Genomic DNA, 27,414 nt, shown 5'->3' on the forward strand with positions numbered 1-27,414 from the left:
TGATTGTGGCCAATTCCTCAAACGTGCAACGGGCGTTCATAAGGCTGCGCGTCATAAGCCCCTTGGCGCTTTTAACTGCGGCTTCCCAGAGGCCGCCAAAGTGTGGTGCTCTGGGCGGGATGAAACGAAAGTTTATGAATTCATTTGTGCAAAAACTAATAATTGACTGTTGATTTTCTTGCTTGAAGAAGAAGGTTCGCAGTTCCTTTAATTGATTGCTTGCTCCAGTGAAATTCGTGGCATTGTCGCAAAATATATCCACAGGCAATCCTCGTCGTGCAATCATGCGCCTCAACGCGGCTAAGAAAGCATCCGTTGAAAGGTCAGATACCACTTCGATATGCACAGCCTTGGTGGCGAAGCATACAAATATGGCAATGTAGGCCTTGCGAGGAGCCTTGCCCTGAATGCGGAGATAGACGTTGACTGGTCCACAAAAGTCAACTCCACAGCGAGCGAAAGGTCTCGATGGCGTCAATCGCTCTACAGGCAGATTTCCCATGAGTTGCTGTTGCAACCTTGGCTTGTAGCGCACACAGTGCACGCACCTTCTGACAATAGAGCGAGCCAGGTCTCGAGCATTTACGATCCAGAATTGCAGACGAATTAGTGCGACAAGTGCCTTTGAGCCAGCATGATAGTGTTGCACATGAAGAAACTGCACGTAGTGACGAACAAAATCATCTTTGCTGGGAAGTATGATTGGATGTTTCTGAACCTCCGGAGCATTTGCCAATTCGAGACGGCCGCCAACCTTCAATAGTTGATATCCGTCTGTAATCTGTAAAAATGGATTTAGAAATTTTATATGACTTGATATTTGCCTATTTTTGTTCAAAGCGTGAATTTCATCTGCGAAGTGTTGCTGCTGCAGATTCCAAATAATGCAATTAAATGCACGCTGTAGCTCTTGAGGTGATGGCGAGGGCGTAGACAGCTCAACGGGTTTCCGAAGCGCGTGTATAAAGCGCAGCATCCAAGCAACAATTCGCAAACAACGACGATGCGAACTTATGTTTCTGAGTGTGTCGAGTAGATGATTGATATCCGTCGTAGCCTTGAAAGCTGACTTGCGCATCTCAAGTGCTACAATCGCAGGATCTGGTTCATGATGTTTGTCTCTTGGCCAAGTGTTTGAGCTCTGCTTTAGATACGCCGGCCCCATAAACCAGATTGATTCGTTCAATTCGATGGGTGTACACCCCCTCGAGACCAGATCGGCGGGATTCAATTTAGTTGGGACATGTCTCCAATGACAGTCCGGTGTAGCTTCTTGTATGTCAGAAACGCGGTTTCCAACAAAGGTTGATAGTGTCGACGAATGTTGCTGTATCCAATGAAGAACTATCGACGAGTCGCTCCACAGATAGGTTTGTTTCGATGTGAAAATCCCCTTGATTTTCACGTAGAGTTAGGCCAGTAGGTGAGAAGCAGCGAGTTCCAGTTTTGGTAGCGATAACTTACGAGTTGGTGCTACTCTGCACTTTGACGTGATCAGGTGAATTTGAACCTCGCCGTCCGCTGCGACTGTGCGTGCGTAAATGCAGCATCCATATGCACGTATGGAAGCGTCACAGAATCCATGCAACTGCAACTCCTTGGTGTTCGGCTGCATACAGAATCGAGGTATTTTCAGCGACTCTAGTGAAGTAAGTGATGCAGCAAACGATTTCCAAGCTAAATAAAGGTTTTGCGGCACAGACTCATCCCATTGTAATTTGACTATCCACAGTTCCTGTAGAATGATCTTTGCTGTCACAATGATTGGCGCTACCAATCCCAATGGATCAAAAAGTGAAGATGCCACAGATAAAATTGTCCTCTTGGTGATTGCATCAACGGAGCATTTGGGTCGCAAGGCAAATAGCAACACATCCAGACGTTGGTTCCATGCTAAGCCCAATGTGCTAGTAACTGAGCCATCTTCTAGATTCAAATCTTTGATCGTGCTGTCGTCGACAAAGTCCGGATGATTCGAATGCCATTTTGCTAATTCAAATTTGCCCTTGCCAAGTACTTCGATGACCTCTGCCTTGAGTTGTTGCAGGCCTTCTGCTGTGTCATGCCCACAAAGAAAGTCATCCACGTAGAATGATGAATTTATAGCTTGTGATCCCAATTTGTGAGTTTGCATATGTAGATCAGCCAAATATTTCATACTGCGTATGGCGAGATATGGTGCTGAGGCCGTACCATATGTGACTGTGTTTAGTGAATATGTCCGTAGTGGTTTGTCTGTTGAATCTCTCCAAAGAATGTATTGGAACTTGCGGTCACGATAGTCCACCAATACTTGCCTGAACATTTTCACAACATCGGCAGTCAGTGCATATTTGTACGTTCGAAAGCGTAGCAGAAGCGTATATAGATCAGTCTGAATAGTCGGTCCAACCATTAGCAAATCATTGAGTGATTGTTGCGATGAAGTTCGATTTGAGGCATCGAAGACAACTCTGAGCTTCGTTGAGGTGCTATTTGGCTTGAAGACGCAGTGATGTGGTATGTAATTATGTGGCTCGTCAAGCCTTGGTGAGTGTACCAAACTCATATGATTTAAATCTTCATATTCGCGCAGAAATGCTATGTATGCTGCCCTTAACTCGGGATTGCGATTTAAGCGCCGTTCCAGTGACTCAAATCTCAGCTTAGCAGACTCGTATGAAGATCCTAGATGTCGTGGGTCATCCTTGAATGGTAGCCGAACAATAATTCTACCATCTGCTTGTTGGCGTACAGAGCGAGTAAACATTTGTTCGCACTGCAGTTGCTCAGGTATGAACTTGTCGATTGGTTTACTCAAGTCTTCGATACGCCAGAGTCGTTCCAAATTGTTGTTTATTGACTCCTCCTGTGAGAGCGAGTAGCAGTGCGTCTGTTGCTGTCCTCCCTTATAGCGTCCAGACACAATCCATCCAAGTAACGTTTTCTGAAGCATAGGAAGGTTGGGACCCAATTTGATTTGTCCCACTGCAAGAATTTCAAAAAATGTTTCAGTGCCAATAAGTAAATCGATATGACGAGTTTTGTGAAACTTCTCATCAGCTAAAGGTGTGTTCTTCGGTATGTTCCATGATGAAGTGTCGATGTCCGATTCTGGCTGATAGGCAATGTGTGACGTTACGCAGAAATCAATGGGCATCTTGAAATCCTCCAAGCGTGATTTGATTGTGGCCGAAGTGCCAAACTTGATGTATGTGTGTGACTCACCAACGCTACAGATTCGCATGTGACGTTTGACCCTTGGCAAGCGTAGTGCTTGTGCGAACTGTTCTGAGATGAAGTTCACCTGTGAGCAAGAATCCAATAGAGCACGACCGATCCTGTAGTTTCCAGATGCATCCATGACCTCAACGATGGCCGTTGCTAGAATGACTTGGTCTGTTCGATTGGTGTGTGTATGTGTCACCACATCATTTGAATTCGAGCCGCTGGGCAACATAGTTGTCGATCTACTCACAGCTGCCTCTCGATGTAGTAAGCTGTGATGAAGTCTCGAGCAACATCGACATCGTTGAGTAGAAGGACACTTGGATGCCTGGTGGCCCTTGCCAAGACAGTTTAGGCACAGACCATGTCGTTTCGCTGCTTCATAGCGCTCTGCAACCGACATCTCTTGAAGTCGACTGCAACGTGAGACTCGATGCTCTGAGCTAAGACAAAGAGGACATGAGTGAGTTGAACAATTAAAAGACAAACCATGTCGCGTGGTTGTCTGGCTTCGTGGTTTGCTAGCAGTCGCTGTACGGGCCTGGCTCGATTCGGACTTACCGCATGATTCCAAATATTGGCAATGCCTCTCAACTACCTGTACACATAAATCCCACGTAGGCAACTTGGAATAATCCAATGATTCGTTCCATTTGCGCTTAGTTTCCATGTCCATCTTATCCATAACAATGGCTATTAACATTGCCTGTGCGATTTGTGCCTCGTTGCCTAATGATTTTAGCGAGTTGTACAATGCTGTAGAGTTGTCAATCAAACTTCGAATTTCGTGGCTGTTTGACTTTGATACACTCTTGAGCATAAATAATGACGAGATATTGTCCAAGAACACTAATGTTGGATTGTCGTAGCGTTGATTCAAACGATCAAGTGCCTTTCGGTAGTTTTCAGGTGTGATCTGAAATGCCTTTACCGTTTCTAATGCTGGTCCCTTTAAGCAGCTGATTAGTTGATTAAACTTCTCGATGTTTGATAAGCTGTTCTGTTGATCCACCATTTGGTTGAATAGCGCACTAAAGTTCTTGTAGTCCGCATAATTGCCATCAAATGTAGGTAACGCAAGTCTGGGCAGCTTGGCCGACGATAAGAATGTGGGCCCAGATACCGCAGCGAATGTTGATTCGTGTATATCCTCCGTGAGTTGCTCTGTAATGCAAACCTTTATTTCTACATACAGTTCCTCCAATTCGGTGCGTCCTGTATCGGTCGAACATTCCTTTTCAATTTGAGTCTGCAATACCATTGCTTGCTTAAAGTAAGCTTCCAAAATTTCCAAGCGACACTTTAATTCAGCTTGAACTGGTGCAGATTTTCCTTCTCTTAATTTGGGATCGACAACATTGCGGATGCGACTAATATTGCGGCGAGTATTCGCGCGCTGTGTTTTAAGGCTCTCCAGAGACATTATTCGATCAACAACAACTTTATGGGTTTATTTAAATAACGATGATCAAATTCACTACCAGAGTTAAACCCAAATTGCACAAAATATTTATTAGCGCGAAGAAAATGCAAGTGACTAATTTCACTCAACTGAGCTAATGTTGCGTGATGAATATAAGAGCGACGAATAATGCAAGAGACAAATTCCACTCAACTGAGCTTGCAGAAATTCGGCGATGAGTTTCACTCAATAATATCAAGTGAGAAGAGTAATTCCAGCGGTGAATTGTATATGTATATGTGTATGTAAGTGCGTTTGTGATTAACCGCACTTATGTATTTCGAATTCGACGAATATGATTATCCAAACGTTTGACGAATATGATGGTAAGCGCACTGCCAATAACTTGCTGCTGCGATCGCGGGGGGATCGTAGGGGTAGCGAAGTGACGAAGATTGCAAGCAGAAGCTGCTTTGCTGCGAGAGATTGACAAAACGAAGAAGATGACTCGGTGATGCGACGACGGGGGTCACAGAGCGACAGCGAAGTCAACCAAAGCGAATGACCGGTGCGAACAGCAAGGCAAGCGAGTGCATGCACAACTAATAGCTTGTATGCTGATATATCCCACTTATGCACAGAAGTATGTATGCAGAATATGTCTGTACATAAGCCGAACTATAACTCTAAATGCGTTCCACGGAACTTGAACAGCAATGCCCCACGTTGGGCGCCAAAATGTAAGATCAGAAGCGTTTTTCTGTCTAGCATGAGTTCAGAGTATGGGGATGCTGTTCTAACTAAACTAATGAGCCGTATATGAAATTCAGCGCATCGTAGGTGCAACGTTTATTCGTAGAGTTATTAATATACACTAAAAGTACAAACGTATGAGTAAGCGCAGCTTGCTTAGAGCTAGGCGAATTAATGCAAGTAATAAGAGTTCACCACGCAAGAGAGACAGAGTAATTAGGGTGAACCCAAATGTAAAAATATAGGTATAAAATTCAAGTTAACAATAAGATGAGTGAATTTGGCCCAACAAGGTGCATATTGTAATTGACCTGTGATCTGCAACAAATTCAATCTCTATTGCCTCGCATAATCCAAGTTTTCTTTGGCGCCGTTAGTGTGTTACAGTTTTTTGCTCATTTTCGTCTCACACTTTCGTTCTGCGCTTGCGCTCACAACTCGCTCTCACTAGCCCATAAAAGTTCGTTCTCGCTTGCACAGATAATTGCGCTCTTAATTTACGCTCTTCATTTGCAAGCGCGCTTGCAATATCGTTTGTACTCGCGCTTACACAGTAAATTGCGCTCGTACTTAACGCTCTTCATTTGGTAGCTGGCTTGCAATATCGTTTGCACTCGCTTTTACACAGTAAATTTCGCTTTAATTTACGCTCATCGTTTTCATGTTCGCTAGCAATATCGTTTGCACTCGCGCTTGCACATATACATAGTTGCGTTTTCATTTACTGTCTCGCTTGCGCATATTGCACTCATTGCATGCTCACTTGCAATATCGTTTGCACCCTCGCTTACACACAGTAGCGCTCTCGCTTTGCGCTCAAAACTTGCGCTTGTCACTTGGATTTATTGCCGCTCAAAACTTACACTCTCGCTTTGCGCTCATCGTATGAGCTCGATCTACATTTTTATTTCAAGCTTGCAATATCGTTGCGCTCTCGCTTGTGCATGTGTATGTGTGAATGCATTGCACTCAATCGCTCTACAGTCAAATATAAAAATAACTCAATGTACCCATACTAATACTCACTCAACATTCTGGTTGTTGTCTTTGCTATATCGTTAGCAGCTGTCTGTAACAGTCACTCAAGTATAGTTTAACACTGCCAGCGTAATATATTGAGATTTATTACGATCGCGCGCAATTGTTAATAATCTTGAGTTGCTCTTCGCTTGTTGTCATACATTAGGTGAATTTTTATTTGTTTCGATTGAAATTGGTTTCACATGAGCATCACTTATAGCATCATGACTAATAAGCGAGGAAAGAATAGGTCTATGGACGAGTCATTATCGGAGCGTGTAGAAACTCTGTTGGCCATTTACAAAAATGTTACAAACGATATAACGCGCATAAACAAGTAGCTAAAAGATTACACAAAACCAACTATTTGATCTCCCACACATGTCCGAACCATCAGCATCACCTTTGCGCATGCTGATAGACTCAGTCCGTGCCATTTACAAGTCTCTATTATCGCTAGGATCTGATAAGCAGATTTCGAATGCCATGCTCATTCATTTAGTGATGATGAAAGCGGACGCTGGCACGCGCTCTAGGTGGGAAGAGAATCTTGACTACAATAAGCTTCCATTGTGGCAAGATTGTGAAGCTGCCTTAAACAGACAGTATCAGCATTTAAGTGCTGAAGAATCATCTGGTCCAAGTATCAGCAGTCCCTGTCCTGCTGCTCGGTGCTGATATCTTTTTTGATACATTACATTTGATACATCCTGATAACAGCCCAACATTGCAATTGACTGCCTTTGGTTGGATTGTATCTGGTCGCTGCCGAACATTGAATGCAGCTACTAGTTCGTCGACTTCAATTAGCGTCGTAAACGACGACGTAGCTATAGATTCAATAGTTCGCAAATTCTGGGAGTTGGAAGAAAAGCCAAATACAATTAATTCGAATTTGTATACCCCAGAGCAACAACTGTGCGAGAAGTCATTTGTGGAGACTATTTGCCAAACTACCTCGGGTCGTTTCAGAGTGTCGCTGCCATTCAAATTTTATGAGACAGCCAAGCGACGATTTCTGGCCTTGGAAAGAAAAATGAGCAAGCAAGAAGACATTCGGCCAATGTACATTGACTTTATGAAAAAGTACTTGGCCTTGGGTCACATGAGCCCAACTGACAATCAAATTCCGAGAGAGCCGCATTATTTCATCCCATATCAATGCGTGCTAAGACCGCATAGCGCATCCACTAAACTTCGAGTAGTGTTTGATGCATCTAGCAAGTCCTCCTCTCAATTGTCGCTGAATGATCTACTCATGGTGGGTCCGACCATCCAGCCGCAGTTATGGGAGACTTTGCTAAGATTTCGACTTCGTCCTTGGGCTGCTACAGCAGACATCGCTAGAATGTACCGTCAAATTGAGCTTGACGAGTCCCATCGCAACTTTCAACTTATTGTGTGGAGGGAAACGCCCACTGATCCGTTACAAATCTTTCGATTAAACACAGTAATGTATGTGACAACGACTGCTCCATTCTTAGCAATTCGATGTTTAAAACATCTGAGTGACTTGCATGGCTCCACTAATCCATCTGCTGCAAGATCGTTAGCCCGAGATTTCTATGTCGATGATTTGTTGAAGAATTGTGCTTGTTGCATCGAGACTTGATAGCAATTCTTGAAACATTTGGGTTTCCTCTCACAAAATGGTCGTCCGATTGTAAACAACTCGCAGCACAACCAGCCAGAAATGATATTGTCATTGGTCATCAAGAAGACACAAAAACATTGGTATTAATTTGGAATTCGATGAATGACAGTTTTAGATATTCCATGAGCTGTCCAGTAGAGGTACAGCCGACCAAAAGATCCGTTTTGTCATTTGTGGCAAGGTTATACGACCCCTTAGGTTTGTTAACTCCGATTTCAACTCGTGCGAAGGTCCTTTTACAAGAAATGTGAACGTGGGTGGGATGACCAATTGCCTGTCCAAACGTGGCAAGAATTTGAGGCAGTAACTAGCTACTTTTCAAATCTAAACTCGTTGCATATACCTCGTTACGTTGGCATACTGAAATCAAAAGGATGCCAAATACATGGATTTGCTGATGCCTCAACGAGAGCTTACGGTTGTTGTTTATACGTAAAAATGCAAACAGATGAGGGTATCACTACCAGGCTGCTAGTCGCCAAGTCTAAGGTAGCACCCTTGAAAACAAAATCTGTTCAATCTGTTGGAGTTGTGTGCTGCAGAATTGTTAGCTACCTTGTGGGATGCGGTAAAGAAAATACTTGATTGTCCTATCAATCAAGTCACATTTTGGTCAGACTCTGAGGTTGTGCTTCATTGGCTGCGAATGTATTCATCTAGCTTAAATACATTCGTTGCTAATCGCGTTGCAGCCATCCAAGAGTTGACAACTAATGTATCTTGGCGTCATGTACCAACGAAAGATAACCCAGCAGATATTGTATATCGGGGATGTTCGGTTGAGGAGCTTAAGATATCATTGTGGTTTTGCGGACCAGGACTTTTAAAGCTTTCTGACACGTTGTGGCCAGCCAACCCACAAATTGCCTTATCAAAAGAATTAGAGCTGCTATAGAAGCGTAGAACTGCAATTACTATGATCGCGGTCGATAAGGTAACAAATCCAATCATACAACTTATTGAATCAATTTCGTCATTCTCTAAGCTACTCCGCATCGTTGCATTTATGTTCCGCTTTTTCAATGGAAAACAAGAGAGTCATTCTTCACTTGTTCCTACAGCTTAAGGCTTAAGCCTCGCATTCCTTGCAGTCATATCTGTAATTGAACACATTGAATTCAGCGAAGAAATTAAGAAAGTAAAGACGTCAATCGGGTTGCTGTCATTGCAAAAACTGACACCGTTTTTGCACCCACATCAGCATAGCAGGCATGTGTTGTGTTTGCTACAAGTAGGAGGTCGTTTATTGAAGGCACCATTAGCACATAATGCCAAATTCCCCTTATTGCTTTCAAAAAGGTGTCGCTTTGTGACGCTTTATTTCGAGCATTTGCATCGCTCTCATTGCCACGCCAATCCACTGTTACTAATGGGCCTGCTTCGTCAGCAGGTTTGGCTGGTCAATGCTCGAGAGGCTTGCAGTGCAGTAGTCCAAAAATGTGTAATTTGTTTTCGCTACAAACCGAAACACTTATCCCAAATAATGGGCGATCTTCCCTCTGATCGCTTACATGCTAATAGGCCATTTGAGATCAGCGGACTTTTGTGGTCCAATACTAGTTTCGCTGGGAATTCGTGGCAAATCGCCAGTCAAAATGTATATTGCCATATTTGTTTGTTTCACTTCGAAGGCAGTGCATCTTGAATTAGTCACCGACTTAACCTCAAATTCATTTCTGATGGGTTTATCCAGGTTCGTTGGTCGACGTGGGCTTGTCCGGAAGCTGTATTGCGACAATGCCACCAATTTCGTGGGTGCTGCACGCACGCTGGACCTCAAGACAACTTTCCAGGGCAACACAGCGGCTATGGAAACGTTTGCTTTTGGGAAACGTTTGCCTTTGGCAAGCGGCGGTGAAATCTGCGAAGGGTTTGGTGCTGAAAGCGATGGGCAGCGCTCGATTACGGCAAGACGTGGTGGCCACCGTGCTGGTCGAGGTCGAGGCCATACTCAACTCGCGGCCAATGATCGCTCCCAGCAGCAACCCCAACGACGGCGAAGTGCTCACGCCAGGGCACTTCCTAATAGGGGGAACGCTCACGCCGCTGCCACTCGTGTCCACAGAACCAGTCGTCGACGCCAAGCTGACAATATTAAAAAGATGTCAGCTGATATCAAACATCAAGCGTCGGTTTTGGATAGACTGGTCAAGGGACTAAATGGACCAAGGAGAGCAGAAACCTACAGGTCGGAGCAGTCGTCCTCGTGGGAGACGACAACGCTCCTCCACAACAGTGGATGCTAGGCGTGGTAATGACAGCCATAGCCGGAGGAGATGGTAGAGTGCGCGTAATTGTCGTTAAGACAAAAAATGGCACATACAAAAGGGCAATTCACCGTGTTGCCCCACTGCCACTCAACTAATTACCCCATATTATTGAAGCCCTGCGGCCTTTCAACGCGGCCGATGTTGAGGCATTTGGATATATGCCCTCTCTATTATATAGAATTAGCAAAAATGAAGAAATTGAATTATAAAAATTGTATAGGTTAAGAATGGAAATGAAACCACTGTAAAGTAGTTGTTGTTGTACGCCCCAGCACGGGAGTGTCGCTCACGCACCCGCGCTCCGCTAACTGCGCAGTAAGCAGCGACTGCGCTTGTGCTGCGCAATAGTATGAGAATTTACTTGGTGAATAACTTCTTTTGTAAACATACGATCTTAATGAAATTTTCATGCAACTAAAAAAAAAAAAAACAAGTAAGAAAACTCTAGTCGAGACTGCTCGACTACGAGATCCCCTGAACCCTCCAAGCAACTGATATTTCAATAATAATTCGCGCACACACACGCAAGCAAACAAACACGTGCACGCACGCACATATACAGGCGATTGCGCTTGGGATGCGCTATAGTGCTGGCAATATTATGAGAACTTATTTGTTGAATAATTTAATTTCTAGACGTTCGATCGTAATGAAACTTTGAGAAAGTAATCATAATGTTGATATGTATGTGTATACCGAAGCACGGAATGCACACGAGCCTATACGACGCAACGAGATCAGAGCGAACAGCATTGTAAGAAGGAAAAGAAGGTGGTGCATCTTCACTAAAGGGCGGTGGATACATACTCTCATCTCGGAGCTTGAGCCATGGGTAAGCCCCAAACACGGCGAGGTTAATTTGTATCTTTCACAGACTCTTTTGGCACATGGTTGCTTGCGAAGCTACTTGAAGCGCTTTGGCCACGATGAAACCGACGAATGCTCTTGGTGCGGACGAGGTCTGGTGGAGGATGCCAACTACGTCTTATTCGAATGAGGACGCTTCCTAAAGGAGAGGCGCTGAATGGAAATATGATAGTGAGGAGGTGGATATAGGGAAGGACGGGTAAATTTTAACAAAAATCGAAATTGTATAAAATGAATCTTAATATATATTTAAAATTTGGAGACTCTAGCTTTAAAGATGTGGGCTATAATTTTCTAACTGATCTTCGAAAAGGTTTTTTATCGATAAGAAATATTGGAATGAGCTATTGTTTTTTAGTGTTAAACTAGATATGCGCGCTGTATATACGGACATTTAAATTGAAAGTCTCTAGGTCTTATATCTTCTGAAATCGATGCGTTCAAACGGACAGACAGACAGACAGACGGACAGACAGACAGGGCCAAATCGACTCAGCTCGTCGCCCTGATCAAGAATGTATATATTTTGTTCCTGTTACATACATTTTAACAACATACATACATTTTAACACACATGCACACACACACACGCACATACAAAAGCATACGCACGCATCCTGTTCCAGCATTCACATCGTGTTAATGGCCAAAATTGTAAAATTGTTTACTGTGCGTGCACAAACTTTGATCCAGGCCGCAGAATTCATTAAGACCGAAGTGACGGGAGAGAAGAAAAATGTTGCTATTATCACGTTGAACCGCCCCAAGGCATTGAATGCTTTGTGCAACGGTCTCATGAAGGAGCTGTCCACAGCCCTGAAGGGATACGGCAAGGACAGCAACATCGCCGCTATTGTTTTGACTGGCAGCGAGAAGGCACCCAACACATACTCGCAGTGCATTCAAGGCAACTTCCTGAACGACTGGATTGAGGTGGCCCGCACCCAGAAGATATCATTGCTGTTGTCAATGGTTACGTCCTTGGTCATGGTGTGTGACATCATCTATGCCGTCGAGAAAGCTTGGCCGAAAAAGTTTGGTCAGCCAGAAATCGCATTGGGCACAATTCCCGGAGCAGGTGGCACTCAGCGCTTGACCCGCGTGGTGGGCAAGTCAAAGGCCATGGAAATGTGCCTCACCGGCAACATGATAAACGCCCAAGAAGCTGAGAAGTCTGGTCTGGTCAGCAAGGTTGTGCCAGCCGATCAACTGGTAAGCGAGGCCATCAAGCTTGGTGAGAAAATCGGCACACACTCCAAGAGGCAAGAGGGTCTCAATTTTGAGCGTTGCACCTTCCATGCCATATACTCGACGGCTGATCGTAAAGAGGGCATGCAAGCCTTCGTCGAGAAACGCCCTGACAATTTCATGAACGAATAGATGGGAGAATTAAGATTATCCAATTAAAAGCCAGTAATGCATGTTTATACGCAAATAAACAGTAATGAAGTGACGAAGTTTCATTCGGTTCTCTATTACCCAAGCATATACATTTGATACTCATAGAGATATTTTTCTTACTCTGTCTGTTTCTATGCCCTTTCCGTTTAGAGAGTATATGTAACTCTTGAAAGGGTTTGCCATGCTCATGCAAAATGTAAGTGTTTTCATGTCATTATCTTATATATCGATCTATACATAATTTTATTACCTTTTATATTAATTACTAGCTGTCCCGGCAAACGTTGCATTGCCCTATCCATTATTTCTAGGTAAAAGATTGTTGAAAGCTATGTTGTTCAGGTTGAGATACACTCTGATTAATTTATTAATCGGATTTTCATTCAAGCATCTTGTGGTAAACGACATTCTTTGTTTTTTGGTTTGTTTGCCAACACGTGAGCAGCAATTGACCATGAGAAAAACTCACATTTTCTAGATTGAGGCCACAAATAGTCAAAGATTGGACCTGTAATTTGTTAAAACAATCGTGAAATATAAATATAAATAATTTACACAAATTTATGTTTGAGACAAACAAATTCTTGAGCTTTCGAGATATTTAGCTTCTGTATGCACGCGTATTATTTTTATCAAATGTGTTTTTTTTTTTTTTTTATGAATAGTCAGGTTCGCCTGAGGCTGTGCCGTAGACTGACTGACTACATTTGTTTATTTACTTCTATAAAATTGTATAATATGAGAGCAGGACCGAAAACTGTCACTGTTATCAAGCCCACTGAGTATCAATTAAAATTGGATCTTTAGGGAAAAAACCGCGTTTTTCAAGTATTCGTCAAATTTTTTCTGTATTTTTAAGATCTACTATCCTTCTCGTAGCGGCGACAAATCCAACAAATCAAAAACCATGAAAATTGGTCCAGCGATCTCGAGTTATAAGATCTGGAACACTTTTACACAGCTCTCTTTTATATATATAGATTATTGCTTTCTACAAACACTAAGCAGAGAACACATAGACCGGAAACGTAGTGTAAATCGTTTTGCACACTTATTTTCGAGAGTAATCTCCCAGTCAACTTCGTATTTGCTCGGCTCTTCACTTTTAGGGTCGGACTACAAAAATATACGGAAGCACAATCATTTCGCTTCATGCGCTAGACCGAGGTGGTCGATGGTTGAACAAAAGATCCCTCTATTCTCTCTCTCTCGATGCTCTTTGCTCTCTCAAATATGCTCGGTGAGGCAACTCATATAACCGGACTCATTTTTATTCAACTTTTTCTCGTTCAATTAAATATTGTGCCTCTGAATCATATACGAGCGCACTCACTCACTCATAAAATTTCTGATTTGGCCTCGGTGCCACTCATTTCAGCATGAGCATTGTTAATTCGAGTACGTTTTTTTGGCACTCATGCAGCCCTCTAGTAGGCAACGACAATGTTCATGTCCCATGCATACACACACAAACGCACATGTAAAGGCACATAGGCATACAAATGCGTCTATTAGTGATATCCCACAATTGTGGCCATCAAGTCCCCGGCGTACTGTATATAGATATGTATGTATGTACATATGTAAGTGTGAGCACTTCTGAAGATCAACCAAATGCAAATGCTGGGATCTAAAAAAATAACACAGGCACACAAATGCTCATAATAGATGTCGCAACGTAGACTGTGTGTGTGCACGCTCGACGCGAAACGCACAGAGAAGGGAAGCCATTGTTCTAGCTGCGAAGAAATTTCAATTTTCGTGAGCTGCTGGGAAACGTGAGCATAGGATCTTTTGTTCAATCATCGACAATCTCGGTCGAGCGCATGAAGCAAAATTATTGTGCTTTCACCCTCGTCTTTTTAAAAGTCGTATTCCTAGTACTAGAGACTTATGTTTGGAATGTAAATACATAGATTTGAACATTAAGTCCTGAAAGTTTAATAAAGATCGTACGTCTAGAAATTAAAATATTCTACAAATAATTTCCCATTGCTACTTGCCGTCGGCAATTTAACCTGCATACATGTCGGCATTTAACCGTACATATGTTATTTTTATTTAGGTTTTATAAATATATTTATCTATTACGAATGCACTTTTTCTTTTTTGCTCTTTTAGTCACTATTGCATAGTTCTTTTTCGCACTCTTTATCGCTTAATAGATTTTTTTCCTAATTCTGCCACTATATCATTTCCTCCGCCATTTTACTTGTTCAATTGCTCAGAAAAATTTGTTACAGGTGGCCTTTACTGGCCTAGAGTTTAGGGAATCTTTTATGGACCACTGAAGACTAAAAAAAAACAAGTAAGAAAACTTTAGTCGAGACTGCTCGACTAGGAGATACCCTGAACACTCCAATCTGATATTCTACTCACTCTACACTTCGTTTAGGCACACATTGATTGATTTGTTGAATAATTTAATTTCTAGACGTACGATCTTAATGAAACTTTCAGAACTTAATTATAATGTTCAGATGTATGTACATTGCAAAGCAGAAGTCTATAGTACTTGAAATACGCCTTTTACAAAAGTGAGGGTGAGGGGGTGAATTTAGGGGTGGGGGTAAATTTTAACAAAAACCGCAATTATATAAAATACACATAAGTCTACATTTAAAATTTGGAAGCTTCAGCTTTAAAGGTGTAGAAGATATAATTAAAAAACTCTTTCGATAATGTTTTTAATCGATAATAAAATATCGGGAGTTGTTATCGATTCTTAGTGATAAACTCGATATGCGCGTGATACATAAGGACCTAGGAAAAAAATTTGAAGTCTCTAGCTCTTATATCTTCTGAGATCGACGTGTTCATACATACGGACGGACGGGGGGACGGACGGGCGGACGGACGGGCGGACGGACGGGCGGACGGACGGACAGACAGACGGACAGGGCTAAATCAACTCAGCTCGTCGCCCTGATCAAGAATATATACACTTTGTGGGGTCTGCCACGCCTCCTTCTGCCTGTTACATACTTTTAACAAAACCATTATACCCTGATTTCCCATTTTCAATGGGTTCAGGGTATAAAAAAACCAAGCTTAATTTCTTGCAAACTAAGCTTGTTCACAATATTTTACATATACCAGATATGTTTCTTCTTTTCAACCACTTTTAATTGGGAATGGCAGCTAAAGCGCGTGCAGCTGCGCAAAGCAATAAAACTGATCAGCTGTGCCGTCAGCGCCCTGCCACATTCCAGTGCTCTAATAACTATCTCTCCGCACTAACTAGCAGCTCGAAGAAAATCGTCTGGGCGATGATTGCAGTGATAACAGTTTAATAGTCTGAAATCCGCGAGATCGACTCAATTGAACTGAGAAGCTAGCATCTCTTTCTTTTTCGAAGCTGTAGCTGATCGCAAATCAGCAGGGAGTGGTGACAAAGTGAAGTTGAGATCCTGAATCTATGAGTATACGACACGGAACGAATTTTCCAGCTTGATTCTTGACAAAGATTATAGTAGTGGCTAGAAGCACAATATCAGTGAAATGAGGCGATATATGAGCTTTAGGCAAAGATGGAGACATTGCAACCATAGCAGAGAGATGTATAACATTTGTTTGTTGAACAGTGTTGGATGTAGCTACTGAAGATTAATTGATTGTTGGATATAGCTACTGAAGAGTAATTGTAATGAAATAATGAATGATGCTTCAATTGCCAAGCTGATCTGATGGTATCCAACGCAAATGCTGGAACTTCTTAATAGGGCTGAGATCAAGATCAGAATCTATGATTTATTAATTGTTCAGGCATGAACATATGAATATACGAAGATCGTAGACATACTTCCGACGCACTCAGCGACTAGCTGGCAGTGCGCTGTGAAAAGATAAGGGTCACTTGTACGGACTGTATAAATAGACAAATGAAGACCAACCCTTGCAACTCCAGAGTCAGATTACAAAGGAGACGAGCGCTGAGCCTTACAAACTTAGCGATAGGATAAGAATAGCTAATAGACCAACGCGGAGCCTTGAGTTTTGGTATATAAACCAAGGCTCAGAATAATAAAGATCAATACAAAACTAAACACCATTATAGTCAAGTGTATTCGTTCATTAATATAGCTTTTTATTTGTTAATTTCATCCCGAGTCTATGGTAGCTGTTTGGAAAAAGTTATTTCGATGCGAAAGACACAAATATGTAGCTGTTGCGCGAATGAAGACAATTTTTGTACAGAGCTTAATAGAATAGAGGACTATGCAATTAACAAACACATCAGCCGAAATTCATATTCGTATGTGTGTTATGTTTTGTCATTTGCATGAGTGCACTCACAGCGAAAAAAAAAAGTGAGAATGTTGCAGTCGGGCGTTACCGACTGCGGAATACTCATGCACACCCCATAAACAATTTAGTAGCCAAGTTTATCTCTAATACTGTAGAAAGTTCCGTTTATCTCGATTTGACACGTCCTTACTGGACGCAGACACATCATTTTCGGCCAGCTCATGCAAACCGTAACCTAGCGGCAAAACTTGGATGCCTATGCCAAAAAATGAAAAAATTAAACGGTATTTTTTTATATGCCACGCCCCTGGAAAGGTGTAACAATATTATTTGCGAAATCTATATTACATTCCAAATTTCGGCTTTCTAGCTCAACTAATACGATTTCCGACATATCGAAAAAAACATTTTCCGATTTGCCACGCCTCTAGTGGGCGGATCGGGACTATTTTAACACTTTATAAATCGGAGATATACACGAGAGTATGTGATCAAAGTTTAAATTTCGTTAAACAGTTAAGCTTCATATTACAACGCATGTTTTTCGTTTGAGTGTAACTGATTTGAGGCCAGTTTATATTCGGAGTAGAGAGAGTTTAGATCTTTTGTTACCAAATCATATAAAATATATTATTTCATTGAACACAAAGCTGTATATATTCACAAGAACCCACCACAGCGTCGCCAATCACTAGTGCTCTAGTGTGGGAGAGCTTAACTTGTATGAGTTACTCGCCGGCATACATCAGCTTTTGGTGGACAGCAAAGAGCTACGGTTGCTCTTACAATTGGGAAAGCTAAAACTCTGCTCGAGCTGTCAGAATAGGATGGGTTGTATGCCGTATCCGAGCCGTGGATCAGCCTAAATGCTGTTTCAAGTGCCTCGATTACGGTCATATTGCAGCCAACTGCGTCAGCGACTGTGACTTAAAGGTCGCCTGTTTCAGGTGTGGAGAGATGGGTCACAGTGTAAAAGCAGGCACCAAGCCACCCAAATGTAGCCTCTGCACCCGAAAAGGTGAAAAGCAGACGGATCACTCAGCAGGCAGCTTTAAGTTCCCACCCTACCGTGAAGCTGCACGTTAAATGAAATGTTAAGGTTTCTTCAGCTTGACTTAAATAACTGTGTTGCTGCCCAAGATCTACTTGAGCAAGCCATAAGAGAAAAATGTATAGACGCAGCCTTTCTCAGTGAGCCTCATCACTGTAGGTCGGCCTGCCATAGAACATGGGCAACAGACGCAAATGGCAAAGCTGTGTTGTGGGTATGTGGCAACTCAGCGAATGTACTTTCGGATGTTAGGTCATTCAATGGTTTCGTACGTGGCCGATTTGGTAACTTATGGCTCTACAGTTGCTATCTAGCTCCCAGCATGCAGCTCACTGAATTCACAACGATGCTAGACGAGCTTGCCGAGGATGCTTCGGAAAACCATTATAGCAGGAGATTTTAACTCTTAGGCGTTAGAATGGGGCAGCCACACAACAAATGCCAGAGGCCGTATCCTACTGGATACCTTCGCAAAACTAGATGTTGCACTGCTCAACACTGGCCACGAGCTCACCTTCAGTCGGGATGTGTACGGATCTGTACTGACACTACTTTTGTCACTTCATCCCTCTTTCGGGAAGCAACATGGAGCCATTGCGATAGCTATACGGGCAGCGAACGGCACTTCTGTTCACAATAGGTGAGGCACCTTTCAGGGCGTCAACCTTGTGGAGAGAATCATATCGCCTGGATACTTTTGATCCCGTGGTCTTTTCAAAGGCTATTCAGTCTCTGAGCACAATTGGTAATGCTGAGGCCAGAGCATGCCAAATGGTAGCTCAAACTCAGAGTGACTGCAATAGGAACATGTTACGTCGCAAACAGTTCACGCGACAACAGGAGCCTATGTATTGGTGGAATGTACAAATAGGTGACATTCGACGCAAATGCATCCAGGCGAGAAGAAGCTATCAACGGGCTCGGGTCTACGTTTTTCGAAAAACAATTAGCTTACCAGGCAGCTAGAAGACAGTTGAAGAAGGCCATTCGGGCAAGCAAAAGAGAATGCTTTCTAGAGTTGTGCGACTCAGCCGAATATGACCCTTGGGGCAGGGCATATAAGACAGTAGCTAAAAGACTATACGCAGGTAAACAGGTGCAGCCGACGGATCGTCTGGAGCTTAAATCGATTGTGGAAACGCTCATTCCAGAACAATTAAGCTCCATTCATGCCCCTGTGTCCGAGGCTGCTGATCCCAAATCGTGCGCTAAAGTTAGCCCTCGCCTTGCACCCTAGTACGTTTGCCGAATTATACAATGAATTTTTAATTCAGGAGACTGGAGACCTCTATTACTAGCGCCGGAGGCCTGTCACCTAATCAATTTGGTTTCCGAAGGGCCCGGTCAACAACTGATGCGATAGCAAAAGTTGTTGGCCTGGCAACTTCCGCCATCCAAGGCACCAGATGGAAGTACGGAACGAAACAATAATGCATCATCGCGACCCTGGATGTAAAGAATGCCTTCAACACAGCTAGTTGGGATATGATACTGAATGCGCTGTCACAATATAATATCCCTAAATATCTAAAAGAGATAATAAAGAGCTACTTCCGAGGAAGAACACTGGTATACAACACGAGTGAGGGTTCCCAAACTCATAAAGTTTCAGCTGGAGTACCCCAAGGCTTAGGCCTGGGGCCTCCTATGGAATATCATGTACGACGGCGTACTGCGCTTAGAACTACCAGCAGGTGCGCACACCATTGGCTTTTCTGATGATGTAGCCATAGTCGCCATTGGCAAGGAGCTTAAAGATACTTAGGATATGTGCAGTGAAAGTATCAATCGCATACGAAGCTGGTTGGCAGGAGCTGGGCTCGAGCTAGCTGCCGTCGTAGTCAGCAGTCACAAAAGAGTGGGGACTGCCGATAAAGAGATCGGCAGCGTCACCATTGCGTCAAAGAGGGCGATAAAACATCTTTGTGTCATGATAGACCCAAGATTAACTTTCCAAAACAGCAACGACGTCTTCTAATGAGCGTCATAAGGTCAGTCATCCTCTATGCTGCGCCAATATCGACCAGAGCGTTTGCAACGCCGAGCTACAGCCGAGGCATTTGCCCAACCTACAGATTGAGCGCAGTCAGAGTCTGTTGCGCATAGCCGGCATGGCGCCTCTGGAGGACTGCCCGTAGGATTTCACACGAGCCTATACGACACAACGATATCAGAGTGAACAAGTTCACAATTTTTTTTAAGAAAAGCAGCGTAGATAAGCTGGTTTATTTTATTGCAGCAAACGTAAGCTCTTGCAGTTACTCAAAGGTATTAAAAATAGGACAATTTTTCCATGCTATCCCTCCGCTTAATGCGAATTGCGCAAGGGTTTTTTCCTTAATAAATATGCAGTGGACAGACGACAGAAGCAATTTACAAGTTGAAAATGTTAGAAACATGCTTATTATACAATACATTTTTGCGGACATGAGCTGTTTAGACTATATAAAAATCGATGGATAGAACAAATGCAAATGTTTTGAAAAAAAAAATAGGCAGTACGGAGAAATATAAATGAGAAATGTAATGAAATAATGTGAGCATATGCATTCTGCGCACACGAGCTGTTTAGACTTTTAATGGATAGAAATAAATGCAAATGTTTTGAAATAAAAATAATATGAGCATACATATATGTATATATATAAAATAAGTATCAATGTACAGAAATACTTGTTTTTCAATATGAATGTAAATTTTTTATTGTTCAGTTTTCCAATATACTTTGCTTGTTGATTATATAAATTTGAAGTCTGCTAATTTTTATACTCATTCACGAAAGTGAAATGAGTATATTGGTTTTGTGCAATGTCCGTCTTCCTGTCCGTCCGTCTGTCCGTATGAACGCAGTCTATTTCGGCGCTATTGAAGCTAGAGACTTGTAACTAACCTTCTTCGGTTTATCCCGAGTCTTAGCTGGGCTAGTTTCAGCTGACTGTGGACTCGTGCCAATAAATTTATTTGTTGAAGCCCCTGCGATATTAATTTGTCACTTGTGAGTTATGATTTAGAAACGTACAGTAACTTTCTTGAAGATCTTATATAAATTTTACATATCACTTAAGTATAATTTATATGCTAATTCGCTGTTGCACGGTACGCCTGCTGAGTGCTGATTCAGCGCACTCCGGCTGGGAGAGTGTTGTGCTAAGACACGCCAGTTTCACTTGAGCGATTCGGAAAACGCCCGGATGTGGATCTATAACTCCGGCAGTTCGCTCGGCTATACAGATCTCTCCAACTATTCCACTAACTCTCAGCAAACACTAGCTTGTTTCACTCACCACACTTCTCATACGCACGGCTACGTGAACTTACTCAGCTATGCAGGCCTCGCTTCAGCTGCTGGTCTGCATCAATGTCCTTGTTGGTGCCGCTGACGATCCTGGTTGCCTCTTTATTCGTCGCAAGGATTCCCACTGGATGTCCTTGCTATTCCCACGATGCCCTGGAAGTCCTTTGAAGTCCTGTTTGCCACTCGCGTTGACTTGCCCGTACTAGTTTCACTTCGGCACGTGCTTCACTAATCACTTTCACCCTTCTTCAAACTTTGACTCTTTTTCTCCAACTCTAACTCCTCGTATGGAGCCGCCGGTGGCCTTGTATAGCCCAGCCACAAGCCCTGCTTAGGGTGGTAATGGGACTTGTTCGGCTCTGGAGCGGGGCCTTTCTGCCGCTCATGCCCATGAAAACGGTAAAGTGGCGTGATCTGGGGATCTGGTGCCCTGCAAGTGAAAGTGTCCACTACTATCACCCGTCCCGACCGGCACCTCGGCTAACGGTCCTCGGTGATCGTCGTGTGTGCGACGTGAGCCCATTTCTGAATCTGTAGGAGCGAAAGAGGCCGACTATAGTCGGACCTTGACCCCTTTCTAGTCGCGAGGGTCGCTCCTACAGTACTCGCGTCGCTGTGTGGAGCAACATGTATATGCACGTATATGCATATACACAACGCACAACGAATACGTACGTTCATATACATTCATACGTACATACCAATATTGCTCCTCATACCTATATGGCGCCTGCCTCGGCTGCGCCGCTCCGTTTCGCGTCGCTCCATCTCTCGGTGCTCCATTTTGCGCTGATTGCCGCTGTTATCGCTCTGTTAACGCCATCAGCTGCATTTCCGCTTACCTCTGGCAATGCTGTATACTGCCGATAAGTAAAAGGAGTTAAATATTTTTTTTTATTTTCAATAAAATTAAAAAACAATGTTATTTTTCAGGCTGGGCATCTTCTTCTCCATGCCCCTTGACCTGATGGCCTCCTTTCGCGTCGCTCCATCTCTCGGTGCTCCATTTTGCGCTGATTGCCGCTGTTATCGCTCTATTAACGCCATCAGCTGCATTTCCGCTTACCTCTGGCAATGCTGTATACTGCCGATAAGTAAAAGGAGTTAAATATTTTTTTTATTTTCAATAAAATTAAAAAACAATGTTATTTTTCAGGCTGGGCATCTTCTTCTCCATGCCCCTTGACCTGATGGCCTCCTGCTGCCCAATGCCCACGCCGGGCCCTGCTGCAAAATTCGCCTGTCGGTTTGCAGCCCCCTGTGGCATTGGCGCACGTGCTCGCGGCAATGGCCATTTCACCCATTTGGCGCATGCTGTCCCTCGCCGCTGGAGACGACCAACTGCTGGTCTCTGCCGCTCACTGGATTCTCAGTGATGACCCGGTGGGGCACTGCAGTCATTACTGCTGCTCTGAGATCGGACCACAGACGTCGTTCGCAAGTGGACACCGGTGTCGGATTTTTGGGGTCGGTACGCTTGTTGGCTAATCCTCTTTAGCGCACTGCCGACAGCGAAGTCCCTGGCCAGTGCGCGAGGATCGGTTGCCAAGCTTTCCCTCCTGGTTGCTGCTGCGTCTTCGTTGCGGTGCTGCAGACCAAATTCTGGATTGTTGTTGGGAGTTGGCCACATCGATGTCGTTCGCAACTGCCACCTGTGCCGAACTTTGACGCCGGCTGACATTTTGTGGCAGGCATCGATGGTGGCCCGAACTCCCAACGGGCAACCCAACTTATGGCTGCGTGCTCCTCGTCCCCGCTCGAGCACTATATGGCATGTGGACGGCACACTCGAGCGCCGTCAGTCCACTCAGGTAACTCATCCAAAAGAACCCGGCCCGATGCTCCCATGCCCATTTTATACCCTATGCTTCCATACCGCCGTTGCGTAGGCGGCAGCATATAACAGGTCCTGTACCCTCTGCTCAGCCCACTCTAGCCTTCCCTGCCATATGACTGAATTCCAGGCAGGCTACGGTATCGCCCAGATACCGTTTTCCACACTCTCATCGGCACACGCATACATAGCCCTTCGGTGGTCGAACATCCAAATGCAAGCTCTTCTGCTGCGTTGTATTGTTGTTGGCCGGTTTATGTATCTCTTTGGTAGTGATTTTTTTTATACCCTGAACCCATTGAAAATGGAAAATCAGGGTATAATGGTTTTGTTGAAATGTATGTAACAGGCAGAAGGAGGCGTGGCAGACCCCACAAAGTATATATATTCTTGATCAGCACAACGAGCTGAGTCGATTTGGCCCTGTCCGTCTGTCTGTCTGTCCGTCCGTCCGTCCGTCCGTCCGTCCGTCCGTCTGTCCGTATGTGTGAACGCGTCGATCTCAGAAGATATAAAAGCTAGAGAGCTCAACTTTTTTTAAAAAATGTCCGTATATATCGCGCGCATATCGAGTTTATCACTAAAAAACGATAACTCATTCCGATACTTTTTTATCGATAAAAAACCTTATCGAAGATCACTTAAAAAATTATATCTCCTACATCTTTCAAGCTAGAGTCTCCAAATTTAAAATGTATATTAGATGTATTTTAAACAATTTCGGTTTTTGTTAAAATTTACCCCCCACCCCTAAATTCACCGCCTCACCATCATCTTTGTAGAAGTCGTATATCAAATACTAGAGACTTGAGCTTGTGTATACACATACATTTAAACATCATGATTACGTTCTGAAAGTCTCATTACGATCGTACGTCTAGAAATTAAATTATTCCACAAATAAGTTCTCATAATATCGCCAACACTGCAGCGCAACCCAAGCTCAATCGCCTGTATATGCGTGTGTGTGTTTGTTTGTATGCGTGTGTGTGTGTGCGTGTGTATGTGCGAATTATTATTGAAATATCAGTTGCTCGAAGGGTTCAGGAGATCTCGTAGTCGAGCAGTCTCGACTAGAGCTTTCTTACTTGTTTATATGTGTGTTTTGTTGTTGGCGGTTTTAGATGTCGCTCGCTTTGACATCTTCGTGCCGCTTCGTGCGCTAGCGATTGCTGAGCAGCCGACGTAGGCCCTTGACCCTTGCCTACGATCGCTTGCTCTCGCTTCGCTCTGGGTGTGGGTGTGCAGCAATTCTTTCGTCTGGAATGTAAGTGGTTTGTTGTTGTTTTTCCGCTTTACGCTTTCGTTAGAACAATATATATGTAATTTCGGCTGAGCGTATTGTTGTTGTCGAGTGCGCATGCATTGTAGGTGGGTTCTGCTTGCACTTTCACTGCTTTTTGTTGTATTGCATTGCGCATGCACTGGCAGCTAAGTTCTAGGTACCGAACTGTTAAAGTGCTTGCTGCTGTGAGCGCGCAGTTTAAACATTTGTTGTTGTGCAATTATACAGTTGCGTTTCGACGACAAAATTCTGCATTTTGAGCAAAATTTTTGCTGTATTTTTGTTTTCTTCTCCTTCTCTTCTGTGCTTATTCACTCCTTTTTTTTTGGAAAAAAAGTAACAGCCCCAATGCTCACCCGTGTCTCCTCTCCACGGATTGAGTGCCGCCACATGCGCCGTCCTGGTCCGTTAATCGGCCTCCGACCTGATCCGGCAGATTACTGGGGACACAAAACTGGCCATTATATCAGGGCCTCCATAGCGTGGTGCCAGTTTTGCTGCAAATCCCTCTGCGGCATTCGACAAGTGGCGTTCCTTTGCCCACACCTTGTCACTTACGGCCGGCTTCCACTGCCACCTGCGTAGGTTATGATGCCGCGCCTGATCCTGTCCAGCTCTCTCCAGGTTTCGACGCACTATCTCGAACACTTCGCGCATCTTATCGGCTCTCTCCATTGGGCTCTGTGCCTCCTGCCTTGTGCCGATTTTTTGCGCGTCGAACAGTGATTTGGGCAGCCTTGGCTCTCGTCCTTGCGTGATGAAGGCGACCGAATACCCTGTGGATGCTGACACGCTGCTGTTGACCGCCAACGTCAACTCCGGCAATGCGTCGTCCCAGCATCTCTCCAGCGAACTGCGCAATCATCGTCTTCACTGTTCTGTTGGCCCTCTCTTGAGGTGTGTATGGTGCTGTCAACTGGTGACGCACCCCAAGCTCCTCCAGAAACACCTTGAATGCCCGACTGGTGAATTGGGTGCCATTGTCAGTAATGAGCACCTTTGGCGTGCCGAACCGCGCCAAGATCCGCTCTCGAAATGCCTTTTGGAGAGCCGCGCTATTCGCGCTCCGCAGCGGCACCATCTCCGTCCATTTCGAAAAGTGATCTATGAAAATCAAAAGCATAGTGTTCCCATGCTTTGATCTCGGCAGAGGGCCAACAAAATCGGCACAAACTGTTGCCCATGGCTCTTCGGGCACCTACGTCAGCATTTTCCCAGCAGCTTGCAGCTGACTGGGCTTATATCGCTGACACACTTCGCAGCGCTGTACGTATGCTCTCACATCCCGATACATACCTAGCCAGTAATACCGCGCTGCCACCAAGGTGGCCAGCGGTGGCTGCGTAGTGACTCTTCTCCAGAACTTGTTTGCGCCGATCCGCCGGCACGCACAATTTCCATGCAGCCACATCTTCGTGGCCGGCTTGATGTGGGATGTGCCGATATAAGTTTCCAGACTCTTCCATATAGTCTGGAAACTTATGTGGCGCCTTCTTAATGTCCTGCCGAAGCTTGGTGAGCCAGCGACATCCTGTCCCAGCTGGCATCTCCTTGCTCTTAACCAAACGGCACGCCTCCTCTCCTAGAGGCTGCCGTGAGAGCGCATCTGCCACCACATTCTGCTTGCCTTTCCTGTAGCGAATCTCGAAGTCGTACTGCTGCAGCTCCAGTGCCCATCTGGCAATCCTTCCCGTCTGCAAGCAAAACGGCTTCGGGAAGTTGGGACACGCCAGCACCGGTGACTCCGTTAGTTTGGCCTTCACCGTCTCGAACGCCCTTTGCCGCTTCTCCGTCCACTCCCACTTCGTGCCTTTTTTGAGCAGTGCATTTAGCGGATGCACTGTGGCTGCAAAATTCTAAGGGGGCTCGCCGATCGCCGCCTTCAAGTTAGTAGTGAGTTAAAGTTGAGATAGTTATATACTATTTAAGATAGTGATAAGTGGTAGTGTGTAAGGAGTATTGTTGGAATTCTAGATTAACAATAGGTTAAAATTGAAATAGCGATAAGTTTTAGCTAAGATGCCAATTTGATTTGTATTTGAATAGGCCGCCCAAAGTGCAGACGAACTATCGGCGATCGGCGGCGCAAACCTGCGTGGAGAGGTCTTGAGTGGAGAGTTACGTCGCCGACGTCGAGCGTTTTGGGCGAGCGTAGAAAATGAGTTGAGTTAGTTAATGCGTGACCATCGGGCGAAGCGGTCAAAATGAAGATCCCCTTTTTTGGCCTAGTTTGAGAGCAGAGGTAGTGATTAAGCGAGCGCCGCACAAAGCGGTTGTAATCTAATATATAGTTTCTTATTTGGAGTGTTAAAGTGAAATAAAAGGCGAAGAACGTGGAAAGAGGATCGACAAAGGACGGAGGAGACTCAAGGTTAAGCGGTGTTAAAACGGTACACGTGAGCGCTGGTTAATTATTATCTCCCCCTTTCCCCCTATTCCCGGCCCAATTACTAAGACTAAGTGCATAAATATATGTGTAAAGTGAGTATAAACTTATGAGCTCTGGTGTATATGAGTATGCGGGCATGGGCATATGTATATGCGCGGCCAAAAGTGGACATATATTTGAGCAGAGTGGGGTGCGTTGGATTTAACCGTTCGGCCGGAGAGCGACTTAACGGCGGGAGGGCCATAAAATCTGAGCGCACAGTGGGACGAGTGCAGCGGAAACATAGTCATGTGAGCGTGCATGGGCGTATAGGCGAGTGAGAGAAAGAGAGTGAGGGTCAATTTTTGGCCGTTTGTCCGTTACATGGGCTCGCTACACCCTACGTAGGGCATATCCGACATGTTGGTATGAGAACGCGTTTTACTGAGATTTGTCTGTTTTTATTGGCCTTTGGCCAACTATAGTAGCTCGACTACTATAGTTGGTTCGCCCGTTGCATTATTTTGTGATGCCCAACCTAGGGCATATCCGACCAAATAAAATAAAATAAAATTTAAAAAAATAAAATTTAAAAAAAAATTAAAGTAAATTAAATTAAATTAAAATTAATTAAATTAAATAAATAAATAAATAAATTAAATAAATAATAATAATTGAACAAACAATAATAATTAAAAATGAATTCGAAAGGTGGGAAGGCAAAGAAAAGAGAATAACGAAATAGATTAAGAGGAAATG

General features: G+C 44.0%; 2 protein-coding genes, 1 long non-coding RNA gene and 1 pseudogene across 3 annotated transcripts in view; 2 read left to right on the forward strand and 2 right to left on the reverse strand.

Annotated features, from left to right (window-relative positions):
* Positions 1-1,411: 1,411 nt before the first annotated feature.
* LOC149092009 (uncharacterized) overlaps positions 1,412-27,414 on the reverse strand; it is a 38,915-nt gene continuing 12,912 nt past the window's right edge. The window contains exon 2 of the mRNA XM_089257617.1: positions 1,412-3,936. Within this exon, the coding sequence (XP_089113743.1) occupies positions 1,412-3,936 (2,525 nt within the window). The remainder of the gene's footprint in view (positions 3,937-27,414) is intronic.
* LOC149092010 (uncharacterized) lies at positions 9,581-10,496 on the forward strand (annotated as a pseudogene).
* LOC108658632 (putative enoyl-CoA hydratase, mitochondrial) lies at positions 11,816-12,557 on the forward strand. Its single transcript, XM_018111291.3, has one exon. The coding sequence runs from the start codon at positions 11,816-11,818 to the stop codon at positions 12,551-12,553; it is 738 nt and encodes a 245-aa protein (XP_017966780.3). The 3' UTR covers positions 12,554-12,557.
* On the reverse strand, positions 21,169-21,878 carry LOC149092011 (uncharacterized). Its single transcript, XR_016196550.1, has 2 exons — positions 21,734-21,878; positions 21,169-21,330 (listed from the first exon to the last, which is right to left on the reverse strand). It is a non-coding gene; the product is annotated as an uncharacterized LOC149092011 (long non-coding RNA).

This window comes from Drosophila navojoa, chromosome 3, assembly GCF_054131105.1.
Source record: "Drosophila navojoa isolate 15081-1374.11 chromosome 3, UAZ_NAV_1.0, whole genome shotgun sequence".
Taxonomy (NCBI): Eukaryota; Metazoa; Arthropoda; class Insecta; order Diptera; family Drosophilidae; genus Drosophila; species Drosophila navojoa.

Excerpts from the sequence above, each read along its gene's own strand:
- LOC108658632 (XM_018111291.3), top strand. The coding sequence starts at position 11,816 with ATGGCCAAAATTGTAAAATTGTTTACTGTGCGTGCACAAACTTTGATC.